This window comes from Misgurnus anguillicaudatus, chromosome 3 (assembly GCF_027580225.2).
Source record: "Misgurnus anguillicaudatus chromosome 3, ASM2758022v2, whole genome shotgun sequence".
NCBI lineage: Eukaryota > Metazoa > Chordata > Actinopteri > Cypriniformes > Cobitidae > Misgurnus > Misgurnus anguillicaudatus.
This window is the reverse complement of record NC_073339.2, coordinates 10,239,421-10,257,349: the sequence shown is the minus strand read 5'-3', so window position 1 is coordinate 10,257,349 and position 17,929 is coordinate 10,239,421. Positions and strand designations below refer to the sequence as shown.

The 17,929-nt window shown below is 37.5% G+C and overlaps 1 protein-coding gene across 4 annotated transcripts in view; it reads right to left on the bottom strand.

Moving 5' to 3' along the window:
* The window catches only part of sorcs1 (sortilin-related VPS10 domain containing receptor 1), a 212,705-nt gene extending 195,487 nt beyond the window's left edge, over nucleotides 1-17,218 (bottom strand). For 2 of the 4 annotated variants that reach the window (XR_008644301.2, XM_055204566.2), the window contains exon 1: nucleotides 16,230-17,216. Coding sequence is in view for 2 of the 4 variants with exons in the window: in XM_055204566.2 (XP_055060541.2) it covers nucleotides 16,230-16,919 (690 nt within the window). In the remaining 2 variants the exon portion in view is untranslated. Of the gene's footprint in view, nucleotides 1-16,229 lie in introns of all 4 variants that reach the window. The other 2 variants (XR_008644302.2, XM_055204567.2) reach the window with 2 other exon arrangements.
* Nucleotides 17,219-17,929: the final 711 nt, after the last annotated feature.

Sequence of the window (17,929 nt, the reverse complement as noted above, 5' to 3'; positions counted from 1 at the left end):
TAGCAGGGCCACGAGTCTGGCTGATTGGCAGATCTAAGACTTAAAAGGGAGTCGTACAAGTCTGTCTCTGAAGTACAGTGACCAATTTTTTTTTTTCTGTGACAAGGTAATGTAAAATAAAACAGTATGCTATGCCACTCCGTACCGCTCTCCACAATAGCGATAACCTGCTTTGAAAGCACATCTAGAAACACAGACTCTCAAATTGTTTATCCTGTACAAGTGAAAGCCAATGGAGGTGTGCCCTGCTCAACCCTTCCTAGCCTTCGACCCCAAGTGGCCCCTCGGGCGTGCGGATAAATAAATTAATCTTGATCCTTTTGCCCAATCTAAACGGTTTGATCGCTAATGATCTGCGGCCTGTTGTGGTTAAGCGCTTAACCGATTCATCACCCGTCCGCCTGCACTTCTCTCGCTGCTTTACATATAAATTACAGAGCGGCAGAAATAACAGGGCGGACAGTGCCATCTTTATTCCCCTACCCCCTGGTTTCATTTGCACAAACATTAGGATAGTGGAAATGAGAGCTGATGGCAAGGAAGATGAGGATGAAAAAGAATCATCAGACATCCGTCATCGGTTATAGACAATGCTTTTGCACATGATGGCATGCATGATGTCATAAAATAATGATAAAATGTATACATTGAATGCACTGAATAAAAGTTTATAAACATTACGGGTGCAACTTGCTATTATAACCTTTAAACTCCGAAGCCACTTTTGAGTAGTTAAGAGGCTTCACTGTAGAATAATTTAAACTGGAAATGAGTTTGCGTGTTGTTTATAAATGACCGGCGAAGGAGATAATCTCTCGCAGCGGCCGAGCGCTGACACGTCGAGGTGCTTGATCAAAGCCGCAGCTAAAAGGAAAACGGTCTCTTCAGAGATCTGAAATAAACATGTTTGGACACAAGCAGATGTGGCAGGTGCCTCCAGATGTCTCCATCCATCTCCTGCGCGTCTTTTCAAAGACGTCTCGCGCAGATGGGCTCAGCCGACGACTGGCGCGCGCCATACCCCAATCTTTTTTTATTCTATCAGTGTGCCCGCACAGCGTAGCGCGCTAGCTGCTTCTGCACACTAATCACATTTACCTTTAAAATGAAAGGGAAAAAGTAGGCAGGGGAGGGCAATTCTGAGACTCTCCAATGAATCGTTCTGTAAATGAGTTTGCACGTCGCTTTTTTAAACGTGTATTTGTCAGTCCTTTCCGGGAGATTCGAGGGAAGGAGTATTTTTAACATGATTTATTTAATACATTAATTTACATTTGCCTTTGAAATGGCTCCACGGTGAGAGAGCTCCATTCTTTCACAACAGCTGTTTGATGTTGCCTTCCAGGAAACCTTTCTTTTCTCCTGGTAAAAATTCACGTAATAGTAGTTTTGCGTATAATACGTAACTCACACGAATGCCAGAATTGACATCTGGCAGACGCTTTTATCTATATTGACTTACAATGCATTACAATCTATAGATTTTATTAGTAGGCCTACAGAATGTGTGTTCCCCGATAACATTTGTTTCTGAATGCAGCAGTTAGTGATTAAAAAGGTCCAGTAAGCTAAATCTACTTGTGAACCGGGTTCCAGCGCTGCGTTTTCAATCCATTTGGGCCTTGGCATCAATGTCTCAAGCCATTTCCCAGTTGTGTTTGGTTGTCAGCTAGTTTTAGGTTTGGTGTGTAAGGTGACAGCGGGCAGTATTGAGGTGCTGCATGTTTAATAGCATCTAGAGGGAATGTCAATTACACGTGTAAGATTGATTTGGGGTTTTTGTGCTCTCCACAGAGATCTGCCATGATTCCCTCAGTCTCTACCAAACACCCTATTACATACTCGATGAGATCACACATACACATGACCATGAATGTTATTCTCTATAGATTCTTTCTCTCTTTCTTTCTTTCTTTCTTTCTTTCTTTCTTTCTTTCTTTCTTTCTCTCTTTCTTTCTTTCTTTCTTTCTTTCTTTTCCTTCAGTCTTTTTCATTTGTTCTTCCATCCCTTTCAAACTTCATTACTTTCTTTCATTATCTTTCCTCCTTTCCCCTCCCATTTATTTTTTTCATTCATCTATTTCTTCTTTTAATTCCTACTATCCTTATTCATTCTTTTGTTCATTTCTTCATTCTTTTAATTTCTAGTTTCCCTTTCTTTTTTCTTTCTTTCTTTCTTCTTTTTGCCTCCATTTTTCTTCTTTTTGATGATTCTTTAATTATTTTTCTACTTAAATTTTATTCTTTTTTTCCACTTTTTCTTACTTTCTGTTTTTTTTCATGTCTTTCTTTCTTTTCCTTCATTCTTTTTCATTTGTTCTTCCATCCCTTTCTCACTTCCTTACTTTCTTTCATCATCTTTCCTCCTTTCTTCACCCAATTTATTATTTAATTATTCTTTCCTTTCTTTTTTCTTTCTTTCTTTCTTTCTTCCATTTTCTTCTTTTCGTTCATTCTTTAATTATTTTCTCCTTCCTTTTTATTCCTTCTATCTTTATTTATTCCTTGCTTCCATTTTCTTCTTTTCATTCATTCATTATTTATTTTTCTCCTTTCTTTTTATACATTCTTTCCAATCTTTCTTTCTGTTTTCTTTTTCATTTCTTTCTTTCTTTTCCTTCATTCTTTTTAATTTGTTTATCCATCCCTTTCTTACTTCCTTACATTCTTTCATTACCTTTCCTCCTTTCTCCCTCACATTTATTCCTTCATTCATTCATTCCTTCTTTTAATTCCTTATTTCCTTATTCGGTATTTTGATAATTTCGCCTTTAAATTTCTATTTTCCCTTTATTTTATTCTTTCTTTCTTTTTCCTTCCTTCCTTCCTTCTTTTTTATTAATTCTTTTCATTTGTTCTTCCATACCTTTCTAATTCCTTACTTTCTTTCATCATCTTTCTTCATACCATTTATTATTTCCTTCTTTTCTTCTTCTTTCTTTTATTCATTTTTCGTTCTTTAAATGTCTCATTTCCCTTTCTTTCTTTTTCATTTGTTCTTCCATCCCTTTCTTACTTCCTTACTTTTTTCATCATCTTTCCTCCTTTCTTCATCCAATTTATTATTTAATTATTCTTTCCTTTCTTTTTTCTTTCTTTCTTTCTTTCTTCCATTTTCTTCTTTTCGTTCATTCTTTAATTATTTTTCTCCTTCCTTTTTATACCTTCTTTCCACTCTTTCTTTTTGTTTTCTTCTTCATTTCTTTCTTTCCTTTCCTTCATTCTTTTTCATTTGTTCTTCCATCCCTTTCTTACTTCCTTACATTCTTTCATTACCTTTCCTCCTTTCTCCCTCACATTTATTCCTTCATTCATTCATTCCTTCTCTTAATTCCTTATTTCCTTATTCGTTATTTTGATAATTTCGTCTTTAAATTTCTGGTTTCCCTTTATTTTATTCTTTCTTTCTATTTTCCTTCCTTCCTTCCTTCCTTCTTTTTCATTCATTCTTTTCATTTGTTCTTCCATACCTTTCTAATTCCTTACTTTCTTTCATCATCTTTCTTCATACCATTTATTATTTCCTTCTTTTCTTATTCTTTCTTTTATTCATTTTTCCTTCTTTAAATGTCTTATTTCCCCTTCTTTCTTTCTTTCTTTCTTTCTTTCTGTCTTTCTTTCTTTTTTCTTCTATCAATTTTTCTTATTTTTGATCATTCTTTAATTTATTTATTTGTTTCTGTTTTCTTTTTCATTTCTTCTTCCATACTTCTTGCTTCATTGTCTTCATAATCTTGGCACCTTTCTTCCTCACATTTATTCTTTCTTTCCTTCTTTAAATTCCTTCTTTTCTTATTCTTTCATTCATTCATTTCATTAATGTCTTGTCATATTTATTTTTGCCTTCTTGCTTTTGTTGGCTCCTTTCCTTCATTGTTCATTGATTTATTCACTTTTCTTTTTTCTTTCATTTATTTCCTTTTTCATTCTTTTTTCTTCTTTTTTCTTTTTATTTGTTCTTACATCCCTTTCTTACTTTCTTTCATCATCTTTCCTCTTTTTTCCTCACATGTATTCTTTCATTCCTTCTTTCCTTCTTTTAATTCCTTCTTTCTTTTTCACTTGCTTTCTTGCCCTCTCTGCTTCTTTCCTTTATCATTCATTCATTTTTCTTTCTTTCTTTTGTTGGCATCTTGTTTTTTCCACCTTTCTTACTTCTTTTTTTTCTAATTTATTTATTATTTTTTGCTATTAATCCCTTATTTCTCTCCCTTCTTTCATTTTCTTATATCTGTCTTTTATTCCTCATTTCCTATTCCTTTCTTTTTTTTCATTTCTTTTCTCTCTCTCTCTCTCTCTCTCCTTTATTCTTTCTTTCTTTCCTTCCTCCTTTTCCTAATTCTTGTTTTCTTTTCTTCATTTTCCTTTCCTTCTTTCTCCCATTCGGTTATCCTTTCTTTTCCTCATTCATTTCTGCCTTCCTTACTTCTATATTCACTTCATCATCCTTACTACTTTATTTCCTTCCTTCTTTACTTGCTTCATTCCTTTCTTTCAGGCCTTCTTCTGACACATCTGACTCAGTAAATGCTTTATTAATGAAGGACCCAAGTCACATCTAAATACATCAGAAAAACACCAACAACATAAAATAAGCAACTATAACAAGTCCACAACTTCAAAACACGTCCTAATCTGGTAATGTTCTACAATATTCAATTCAAATGTAACTTAAAGAGAATTGTCTGATGCCATTGTTTAAGCATTAATGCAAGCTTTGACATTTACTGTCAATAATTATCATCACATTCTTCATATTAACCACCTGATTCACATTAACTTGTGTACACAGACTAACTAAAATCACAACACAGATCAATACCACTGAACCACTGCTTTGGTCTTAAGAGCAGAGGTAATAATCACAGCGAGTGCTCACAGAAATGGCAATAATGGCTTTAGATGTTGTAATCACAGCAAGTTCAGTCACGCTGTCTTTCTCTGTGCAATGTTGGCATATATATATATACTTTTTTTTTTCCACTGACTTTCCCAATCCTATTTCTGAGAGTTACAGATCATTCATGACTTAGCCACAGATATACACACAAAAGCCCATGAGACAGGCATTTCCCATTGCATTCTGGGATATTGAAACTCTTGACCAGCTTACAGTCTGCTAAAATTCACTGTAGCTGCAACGGTGGTAAAAAAGACCTGTTCTTGCCACACAAGGATATGTCATTCTTAACCTATTAGATTAGGTTTCTCAAGCATCTTCTCACTCTCCCATCAGAGATAACTATCCCTTTAAGTCTCAAGGAGTTAATTAACATTTTGATACACACTATAGCACTTACATCAAGCTGTCTCACCACAAAACATAGCAATGGTGGATACATTTTCATTCATTACCGCATCTTATTAGAAGAAGCTAATTACCTCGCACCCATGCAAACGTGTCAGCTTCGGTTGGGCATCTTGTAAACATCCCACAAAACAACATGATAATTACTTTCTAATTTGAGACAAAATTGAAAAGCACATATGGATCATATTACTGGATGTTTTACACTTCAGACGCCGTGGCAGATGATAAGAGCGTGTGTTTACATATGGATCTTCGTGAGTCATAAAGCAAAACACGGTCGTGACTACAGTACACAGCATCTCACGTTACCGTGGGTCTGAGTAATAAACTTATGTTGAACATAAATCGAATTTAATATCTGAAAAACATATTGCTTCTAGTGAAACGAGAGACAGAAATGAAGTCGCACTGACCTGAGAGAATAAACGCATGTCCACTATCAAATAACGCTGTTTCTCAGCCTCCGAGCATTTACATTGGAAATCAATTTGTTTCGCTTGAGGCCTTACTGTATCTGAAGCAATTCTTAAAACTGGTGTCATAAATCACTTTAGCTTTACAAAAAATGCTTTTGTAATGCTCATATGAAGTTGTCAACAACATATCTCATTGCATTTCACAACAAAATCAAAATTTTTATTATTGTAATGCATACGCTTATTACATTTATCATTAAACATTGTAATGTATCGTGTATATGGTACACTGTAGCATTTTTACTGTAATACAATAGAAAAAAGTATTAAGTAATAGGAATCACATTGGAGATTAACAGGAATATAGAAGTTATTTTGTGATTTAGCAGTGAAATGTGACACTAAACCACAAAATCAGTCATAAGGTTATTTTTTAAAGTTTTTTTTATTTATGTATGGTTGTTAGGATAGGACAATTTTTGGCTGAGATACAACTATTTGAAAATCTGTAATCGGAGGGTGCGAAAAAAATCACCTTCACCTTTACCACGCTTAGTTTGCCACTTGAACAGTTTGAGTTTACTCGCTTCATTCGCGCGTCAAAGCCACGCGTGAAAATCTAGTCATTAGAGACATTCACGCGGAAATTCGCGTCATGGGAGGAGCTTCTGCGACTCCATTCGCGTCCTGTAATCACGTCACTACTAGAGCAAGCTCCTGATTGGTTAACGCTGCGCGTTTTTTCCGCCAAAGTTCAAATTTGCCGCGGCAATGCTAAATTCGCGTCATTCACGCGAACTGGACGCACAAATGAGGTGTTTTCGGGCCACAAGACCTCCAGACGCACCTCAACGCATCTTTACATTGACTTAACATTGAAATCACTCGCGCTTTACGCCTCTACCGTGGCTGGTGTGAACGCAGCATTACAGTTGTCCAAATTAAGTCCTTAGCAAATATATTAATAATGATAAATACATTTTTCCACACTGATCTCACAGAAAGTCGTGTTATAGTCATGCAAAATTGTATTTATTTATTTGTGTCCATGACACAAAATTCAGCTTTTTGTGACATTCGCACAAATTTCTGTAAATAGTTTCAAGTCTGTGACATGACTTTCTTTTTCGTGTCATTTTATATATTGTTTTCTCATAGTTTTTCCTATTTTCTTACAATTGTCGCTTGGGGTTGGGGTCACTTTCTGTTACAGGCGTTAAAGCGGAAGAAAAACATGTAGAAACCAATACCTAACCCAAACCACAAATCTAACCCCAACCTCAAGCAACAATGATTTAAAAATAGGGAAAAAATGAGAAAACAATACTTAAAATGACACGAATAAGAAAGTCGTGCCACGAACACGAAAACCTATTTATAAAAATTTGTGCTGACTGACACGAAAAAGACATTCGTGCTCAAGGCACGAAAAAAGCTGAATTTTGTGCCATGGACACAAACAAATCAACACAATTTTAACACGACCATAACACGACCCCCTAGGAGATCATGGTGCATTTTTCATATATTTACGGTATAATATTGCAAAATATCTCCATTGAATGTGATCTTTACTTAATATCCTTTTTGCCTAAAAATTCATACAGCGTATTGTTTTCTATTGCTACAAATAAACCCGTGCAACTTATGACTGGGTTTGTGGTCCAGGGTCACAAATAAAACATTTTCACGAGATTTTACACATTAGAAGGGAAGCTAGAAAGGTGCACAGCTATCAAACAAAGCAACCTGAATCATTTCTAAACAATAAACAACCTTTTGTAAGTGAACACTGGCTGTTTCTCAATGTCAAGGATACTTCCTTGGCATGACTAGTCCCTCCAAGTCAATTCCTTCAGAGGCTAGGTGAGGCTACTCTTTAGCATACGGAGAACACGTAAATGGACCAGGCTAGCAATTGCACGTCATTGCGTCTTTACGTCAATGAAAATGTGTGCTTTCGTCCCTGCGCGCATAGGATTGTGGGTGATTTCAGCGCGCAAAGAGCGCAAACGATACACATATGCATCCTTTCCTTTATATGGGATATTTCTCAAACGAAGGACTCAGTCCTTAGTTGCAATTCCGAGGATCCTCGACATTGGAACAGTCCTTTCGACGGATGTCGATGGCGTAGCATCCTCGAAATTCTGGCTTCCGAGGATCCTTCTTTGGCATTGAGAAACGGCTATTGTAGGGATTCAGCTTTTTGAGCCACCAAGCGCCCCCCTTAGGAAACAAAGAACACTGCAGAATTCGACATTCAATGTGTTTCAGTCCAAAAGATTTCCCCTATATAGCGAGAAAGCAACAAGCCACTATCCAAATCAGCTTTCACCAGCTAACACAAATCTATTGCACTTTGATATGTGCACTACTAGCCCATTATGGTACATTATTATATATTTTCATATTAACTCTTCATATAAAACGCTTCCCCGCCAATGACGAGTATTTCCGTCTTTCCGCAATACCGCAACTTTTTAAAACCAAAAGTATTGCCCTATGGCAAGCGGCTGCATGTCCGTGTCTGTTTTAAAGATCGCTCTGAATGGGATCTCTATGAAAAGTCTGTCACAAAAATGGAATTATCTCTGCTTTTTGCTCAAAATGTGGTGTTTTTGCAGAAACCTACCCATATTCAAAAGCTGATTACAAAAGAACTGCTGAAGGTAGGATGAAATGTTTTTTTTTTTTTTTTTTTGAAAGCAGTGGGTCTGTTCTTTCATTTGGTATATTGAATGTTTATATATTTGAAGAAGAACATTTTCTGGAAGGCATTAAACTTTTGTGAAAATCATGAAAAACGCTGGCGCTGGCTGGCAACTTTTTTAAAAAATGCTGGCGGTGAAAGAGTTAAGATATTACCTCCTGGAATTGTCTATATATAATATAGTATAATATTCCAGATTTCTTTTATAATGACATCATTGCACCCTATAATAAAGGGGCATGTATGATATTGGTAATATTCTCTTTGTAAATGGCACTGAAAAGAAAAAAACCCTTTTTGAAAAATCCAGTATCGTAAAATAAGTCCTAAATTGAGCAAGAGCAGGCGGTAAGAAAATGGTTACAAATCGGAGTGGGTGGACACTAAGTAAAATTTTGTGGAGCCGGTGGGAGGCCGAGATGAAACTCGCTGTTGCGAATGAAAAAATGAGTCCCACACGGACATCTGAAGTGAAATATTAAGTCGGTTTTTCATTCCAAAGAAGAAAGCAACGATTCACAGCATACCATGCAGACGCCCGAGTCTGACTATAGACCATTATTGTCAGATAAAATCTCTCTCACAAATAGCTGGGATCTCCCTGCTAAAGCAACCATTATTTACAGAGTATTTAGAGAGAGAGAGAGAGAGAGAGAGAGAGAGAGAGAGAGAGATTAAACTAAACTAGGCAAGGGCTGGGTCAGATGGTTACATGCAGAGCTCACTGAAGCATGTCTGAATCCTTTGCTCACCTGGTGGGTTGCAATTACCTGAGCAACACTTACGAGGCCAAAACCTCACAGACACTTTCTAAAAATGTATAAAGAGAATATCAGTCTTGAAGTAGGACCTCAATTTTGTACTATGTATAGACTGTACTCTATAACAAGGTCTTGAAGTCCCTGTAGCTCAGCTGGTAGAGCAGGGGGCTTTGCCAAGGTCACGGCCCACGGGTTTGATTCCCAGAGAAACAAAAAAATGTGTGCGCTAATCTGCAAAATAAGCGTCTGCCTCGTACAGCTGTGAGCTTTGGATGTGCCTGATATTCACTTCACGAAATGATCGGCCACAAGCGTTTGACTGACGTCAGTTAAACATTATGAAACCCATTTAGCATCTGTAATGTGACTAGTGACGTCTAGTGAGTGTTAAGAGCAGATGTCACTTAAAAACAACAACATGTGCATGTCTGCAATGTTGCATCTAATAGCTGTCATAAACTACAGTACCATGAAATAGCAAAATTACTTACGGTACTAAAAAGCGACAAAAGAGACAAAAATGCAATGATTTAAAGCCCAATAAGATTCAGATGTTCAATACAAACTGCTATAGGCAGCTAGTGAAGAATGGCGTCTGGGTGGTACCCAAAAGTATGTGTTTAGAGCCTCTTGTCCAATGAACATCGATTTTTCTCTATTAAAAGCAATGGCACAAGTAAATGCCATAGACAGCCACCGAGCACAGCTTTGGGATGACTCCATGAGCAATCCAACACACAGATTCATGATTCCACATGAGAGTCATCCGGATACAGATTAAAAATGTACTTGCATTTGTACATTTGTGTAATATTACTTATACTATTTATCAATATCTTATATGTAATGACATGGGTTGAAAAATGAGCACATTTTGTAATGTAATTGCAAATGTGTTTTAAATGTGCAGCAATTACATTTAAACAAAACATTTAAAGACTTTTTTGGAACAGCGTGTACCGATGAATCACTCCCAAATAGCTCAAGAACACATATTAAAAAAGTTAAATGGGAATTTTTTTCTTGTTGACATTTAGTACAACTGGTCTACCATAAATTGGCTCATGTGCGGTATTGCTAAGAGCATGCCGTTTCCAATGCCGCAATTTTTCAAAAAATAAAAAGTGAGTTTATTAAATAGTGGGGATGCAGTTAAACCACAATGTTATTTGTTTCAACAGGCATGTCCTGAAAAAATATAAATTCAAATTATACTGTGAAATAAATGTATTTGCTGCCTGTACGTTTTTGTCTAGGCAAGGCATGTCTCCGTGATATTTGTCTTCATTTGCATCGCTTGCCAAACACTTTATGGCAGAGCTACCATTCATATCAGAGAAATAGAAATTGTTGCCCTTCGGCTGTCCACCCACAGCCTTTTTCATAAAATAGTCCTGACATTTTTCTTCTAAAATGTTAAAAATAATAGTTTTTGAGTCTATCATCTCCAAAAATAAGGTTTTGTGTGTTTGCGAGGGGGTTTAAATACAAATTCAGATTCAAACGCCACTAAACGCCACAGTAGCTAAGTTTACATGCAACCAAGTAACCCGTTTGTAATGGTATTGATGGCTCAATCGTATTGAAGAGCTTTCATGTAAACACCTTAATCAATACGATTGAGATAGCCTGGTTAAAACCAAACCATTCTCAGTAGTAAATGAGTTATGGTCTGGCAAAGCTTCATAGACAAATCATTTCCAACGGACGTCGCTCAAATGCCTCTGGGCGCAATTGGATAGACCTAAAACCAATCAGAGGGATGAATGAGATGAGGTATGCAGAGCTATATTAGACTTTTGCCGGATCCAGTCGATAAGACAGCGATAACATCTTTTTTTTAGATATGAAGGCTTCGAGTGTTGTTCTTTGCTCGGGTTTTAATGAAAATAAAAAGTTTAAATCGCGTAAAACAGACGCGATAGCTGATTCGAACGATTGATGTTCCACGGCGGCATCCATCTTTGTAATGTACGAAATCTGCTTCACTGTCACTGCGCTGTTGTCATCGTGTAAAGCCCGCCCCAGCGTTTCTGATTGGTGCATTCGACGGATTAGAAATTGGCTTGAATGGGCTCTTTGCCAGACTGACTTGCGAAGCAAATTTAAATTTGCTGGAAGTTGTCTGAGTTTTCCCAGGCTACGATTGAGGTAGATCGGATGCAAATTTCGATCGTATTGAAGGGGTTGGTTTAGTCCGATCTGTGATCCGATTAGTAGGAGAAAAGTATGCATGTAAACGTGTGAATCGTAGTACTTTATCAATCGGATGCAAAACAATACATTGTGCACATGCGCAGAACATTTGTGCTCAAGTTAAAGGAATAGTCTACTCATTTTCAATATTGAAATATGTTATTACCTTAACTAAGATTTGTTGATAAATCCCTCTGTCATCTGTGGGCGTGCGCGTGGGCGCTGGGGTGCGCTGCGACGCTTCGATAGCGTTTGGCTTGGCCCCATTCATTCAATGGTGCCATTTGGAGATGAAGTTGGAAGTGGCCAAGCACATCAACGTTTTTCCTATTTAAGACGAGTAGTTATACGAGCAAGTTTGGTGGTACAAAATAAAACATAGCGCTTTTCTAAGCGGATTTAAAAGAGGAACTATATTTTATGGCGTAATAGCACTTTTGGGAGTACTTCGACTCGCCTGAAAAGTCCGCTCCCCTTCTCACTCTCATAATGGGAGAGGGAGGGTGTTACTGCGCCGAGTCGAAGTACTCCCAAAAGTGCTATTACGCCATAAAATATAGTTCCTCTTTTAAATCCGCTTAGAAAAGCGCTACATTTTATTTTGTACCACCAAACTTGCTCGTATAACTACTCGTCTTAAATAGGAAAAACGTTGATGTGTTTGGTCACTTCTAACTTTATCTCTAAATGGTACCATTGAATGAACGGGGCTAAGCTAAATGCTATCAAAGCGTTGCAGCGCGCTCCAGCGCTTACGTGCACGCACACAGATGATAGAGGGATGTATCAACAATTCTTAGTTAAGGTAATAACATATTTTAATATTGAAAATGAGTAGACTATTCCTTTAACGTCTTATATTTGCCTATTTGCATATTTACGTATCACATAATCCTCGTTACAGAAACATGCAATAATGGCAACGTGCATGCATTATTAAGGTAATGAGGTCACATACATTCTGCAGCGTTCATGTGTACTACTTTCATAACATTAGGCAACATAAAGAAATAAAATAGTGTTGTGCCTTTTGAAAATTTTATTTTTTTGCCTATATCTAAAAACTTCTTGAGAACTTTCTCCAACTCAACTTTGTACATTTACCCAGAGATAAACCGTGAATTTGACGAGAGATGCTGTGCCCTGGGTGGCGTTGCCAAGTACTCGAGTTCAGATTTGGGCTACTGTTTTTTCTGCGGGTTACAGATGAAAGGATTTTGTTCATTAGTTACTAGTATTTGGACTGTAAATAGTCATTGGGCTAGTTTTCAATGTCCATTGGGCTGGTTTTGATACGCAAATCTGGCAACCCTGGCTATGCGCTTGCCAAGACGTTCGGTTTAGATTATATAGAATGTACGGTAAATGAACAGATTGCAATGTTTAGGGTGCAGCAAACTGTATTGTTGTAACCTTCAATCGGATTAAATTCAGTCAGATTGACAAAATGTTGTGCCTATATATTACCATAGCCAATGATTGTAACTGAATGCTCTCGACACGTAGGCCTATCAAGTTCTTTGCATCAAATCTGTTTAATCCCGCCCTTAGACCATTCAAAAAATTCAGTTTTTTATGCACAATCCATTAAAATTCTGATAAAAATGCTAATTAGTGCCAGATGCACTTAGTGGGCTTTGCATCTGAGCTCTTCAAATGCATTAGCATAAGTCAAATTAATTTGCCGTTCACAAACTGAAACGTGTTTATTGCTTCTTAGACAGAAACATGGCACCTTAACCGTATTTATATCAACATCATACAGCTTGTAAATAAAGTATTAGTCAAAAAGTTAAAGATTTGCATCTTTGCATGTTAAAAGCTCTTCCCAGAGACTCCCCTAAGTTGGCATCTCCGGTGCGGATCCGGTCCGGAGTCGTCTACGGTCTGGGTAGCATATGCTAATCAAACGAACTGTAAATAAGTGCAAAATTTGCCACATACAGTACATTTTGACACGATACGAGGAAAACTTTGTTATTATCAAATCTAGATATGGTAACAAACAAGTAACAACATTGAAAGATCACATCTAGCAAAGCATATTATGGCTTGGATAAAAGAGATAGGGTTGACTGTAAAATGTTCCAATTAACTGCATTTTAACAGCCAGTTGGTAACATAATGGCTTAAGATAAGACATATTCCTCTTCCCTCATACATGTGTTGTGTTAAAGGAAGCCAGGAATAGACTTTAGCGAGTTAGCGATATTAGCGTGAGACTGTGACACATAAGACAACTGCTGCTAGTTGAATATTTTACAGCGATCTCAGGAACTTTCTCTGACTAACTTCTTACTAATTGGTGATAAAAAAGTTGATTCTGTTGGCTGACAAAAACGTCCAGAGGCAAAAAGGCGCTCTTAACGTGGTGACGGCATGAGTGTACCAAGCTCTTAACAGTTTTGTCTTCACAACTAACATATAAAATGTCAGCTGTGTGAAGTCAATATAAACATAAAGTGTTGTGCGAGCGTGTGAAAGTGTGACACTACAAAGAAAGTATTTTCGTGAAACCTTGACATTTATAAAAGGCTTCCACCCTTATTTTCTGTGATTTGAGTATATTGTGTGTATTGATTTTGTCATTTTGAAATCTTTCCTAGAAGCAGCTTTTGCAGGTACTAAATATGAGCTTTCCTTTTTTATCTGTAAAAGCCCTGCAGGGAGTCTGTGAACATATATATTGGAGTTATATTCTTTAAATGTATATAAATATCTAAATTTACAAGCATTTATATATTTTATATCATTAAAATTAAATAATATTAAACTGTTTAAATCAGCCCAACACAACAACATTAGCTAAACCAATGGTAACAGTTTGGGGTGTGGCCATCTGTTTGATTGACCAATGACATACTTTGGGGGTTTGGAAGTCATTTTTGCAATTATGCTATAGCGCAGTGATTTTCAAACTGGGGGCCGCGAGAGTTTTATGACATTTTATGAAATACATTAATTTATCATGAATTCTGTGTAATTAAACCTAAAAAAATAAGGCTACTAACCAAAAGCACTACTATGTTTTTTTCTAATAAAATGTTGAGTTTTAGAACAGTTTTTTGTCACAAATTTTCTTTTGGGGGCCACAAAGGAATGCACCATACACAAGGGGGGCTGCACGCTGAAAATTTTGAAAACCACTGCTATAGCGCATCTATACACTATAAACTATTACCAAACAAAAATATATTTTTATGTTGGGGGTCCCTGGTAAATTATTTGGGTAAGGGTCCCTGGATCTGAAATGGTTAGCTTCCTCAACATTTTTAAAGGGATAGTTCACCCAAAAATGAAAATTCTGTCATCATTTACTCACCCTAATGTTGTTACAAACCTGTATGAATAAATTTTTTCTGATGAACACAAAAGAAAAAAATGTGATAAATGCTGATAAGCACACAGCTGGTGGAAACCATTGACTTCCATAGTAGGAAAACAAATATTATGGAAGTATTGAGATATAAATGATGATAAAGATATATTGATAAAATATGGTAAGCACACAGTTGACGTTTCCCATTGAATTCCATAAGATTTGTTTTTCCTACTATGGAAGTCAATGGTTAATACCCAAGCCTTGCATTTCTTATTTTGCGTTCATCAGAAAAAAGAAATGCATACAGGTTTGTAACAACATAAGGGTGAGTAAATGATGACACAGCTATCCCTTTAAGTTGCTTCCTAAAATTTCTTCTGTGCTTTAACTTAACAACAATACCAAAGAAACTCCCGTCCTTCACTATTCCTTTTATGACACTAATACTTAATGCTAGGATTTTTGCAACTATGCCTAATGTAAAGTTTCTCTGCATCTCTTATTGTTATGGAAAAACACATATATATTGAATCACTAATGTACTGTTCATACTACACACTACAAAAATATAATTAACAGATGCAAATGTGTACGATACTGCATGTGAACCATTATAACATTTTTTCTTCTCCGGGTTTTCTTTTACTCTCTCTCCATATGGGTCCTTAAAGTTTTCTGTTCGACTGTCATCTCGCAAACAAATGTGCCGTGTTAGTGAGTCTAGCGTTTAAATTAGAAAAAGCCCTTAGATTTTACCTGTAGGCATTAAAACAGCTGCTCTGCCAGGAGAGGGAGAGAAAACATAATGGGGTGAAAAATTATATTTGAAATTTTGCAGACATGTAGTTATTTTGCACACTGCAAATGGACTTTATGTCTCTTGGGGTCATTAGTTTACTATGAGAAAGTAAGAAAGAAAGAAAGAGAAAGAAAGAAAGAAAAAAACGAATAATATAAAATATAAAATTCTAGTAGGCTAATATGTTATACAATAGCAAAACAATCCATTACACAACTATCAATATCTAGGGATGTAGTACAATATATAAAAATGAGAGCAACGCAGTGACTTATTATGACACTTTTCTGTTTTCTCACAAAAATCTGTTCCCTCCTAAAGGGTTCCAAATAACAAATACAATTTCTGCTCCTCATCCAAAACATCGGAATTGATCACAATGAAAAGCCTGAGACACCTGCTGAGTCAACATCACTAAAAACAATTACTTGTGTATACTGCTGCTTCGTAGCCATCCAAAAACGTGCTGGCCAGAAAAGTGTCCTTCACTTCACCGATGTCAGTTTAACGACTAGAAAACTACCGTGAAATGCATAAGAAGCAATCATTTCATCAACAATGGACATCTGTTCGTCTCTGCTCCCAAAATCCACCACACACACACATTTCATTCACATTCATTGGCATAAATCTATGGAGATGGTGGTCGAAACAATCATTTTTACATTGTGTAAGTTCCCACAGCTTTAATTGTGTGTTTTTCCCACTTACGCTGCTGTTTTGACCAGACCAGTGCACCATGGCTTGGTTGTGCGCGGAGTCCCCTGTCAATGCGAAGGTAGAGCTGGTGAGTTTCAGCTCCTCTTGCCGCGACGTGGCCGGTCTCCGATCGTCCCTGTTCCAGCGCAAGTCAGAGCGCGGGACTCTGCGCGGAGCCCGCGCCGAGCCCTTCCCAAAAACCGGCAGCGGGCGCTCGATTCGTGAGAGAGGTCCCCGCGCGGCTCTGCGCACTCTGTGCTTGAGATCCACAGGGACCGAACCTGTGAGCGCGCCTTGTGAAGACACTCGCGAGGTGTTGGAAAGTTTAGCTTCGTCGTGCGCGGACTCCAGATTATTTTCAGATCCCGCCGCTTTATTTGAGCAAAGCATGTCGGTATTCCGCATTCGCACGCGATTCTCGCCGTCGGTGTCATCCTGCCCGGTTTCAGCACCAGGCGAATTAAACAGCGCCGCTGAACCGTCTCCATTTTGGCCACCAACTTTACGCGCAGAGCCTGTTGCGGGATAGACGGCACTGTCCATCCTCACCAGCAATTCCCGACCGCTCCACTTATCAAATATCTGACACGACCTGCAAGTTATCGTCGTTTTGGACACCGGAACCCAAGCAAACAGTAGTGCCAAAAGCAGGGTGCAGAAAGCGCTAACATTACCCCTGCCATTTCTAAATCCTCTCTCCATCGTTGATTATAATAACACGGTGCAGTCCGCCTATCTGCCCTTTTCCTCTTTTCGTCGTTTGTTATCGATAGGAAGTCCTCATACAAGTTGCAGTGCGACGGATCGCACACAGTTCAGATGTGGGAAAAGTGCGATTCGGCGATGCGCTCCAAGTTAAAGGATTGGATCAAATGAAGCTCTCCGCGCGCGGAGGGGAGGAGCTCGGGGGATTAGAGAGGAGAGAGCGAGACCATAAAGAGACGATTCTTCGCAGAGCCCAAACGTTCATATTTTCATCTACTAGACATTAATCCCACAGTGCATTGCGCGTCGAGAGCGCGTTCCTTCGATCAATCGCGTCTCGGCGACGGGATGGAAAGCGACGTGAACTTTTCACACCAACGTTAAATTAATTTCGCCGAGAGATCGAGCACATTCATCATGGGTAAATCGGCTGTTAATGGCCCGAGAGACAAGGGTGGCGAGTGCCCGAAAATATTGCAGTGCACTTTAGTATTTATTATTGTAGGCTAAACTGTAGTATATTATAGTAATTGTTACTCTTTGTAGCCTATACTACTGTATTCTATAGCATCAACTACTGTATAGTAAATGAATAAACTGTAGTAAATACCATAGTATAGTTTAATATTTACCATGGTAAGGTTAAAAGACACAATAGTGTCTACAGCTAATTTTAAAACAGCTTAATACTCTTACCAAAATTAACCATGATTTTACTACAGTTTAAAAAACAAAACATAAAACTATGGTAACAACAAAATCAAAAACATAGTTAAACCACGATTACTGTAGTAAAACCATGGTTTTGCTTATAGTAATCAATACACCAAAAAACATGGTTACTGCACTTTTAACCCCAAAACCATGGTTCATTTTTGTAAGGGTAGTCAATGCTAAAGTATATACTACAGCAGTGTCCAAAGATTTCCTAAGGATAAACCTGGGATAAAAGATTTATATGAGAATTTCAGTTCATCTGACATGCTTGCACATCTCAGGACCATTGA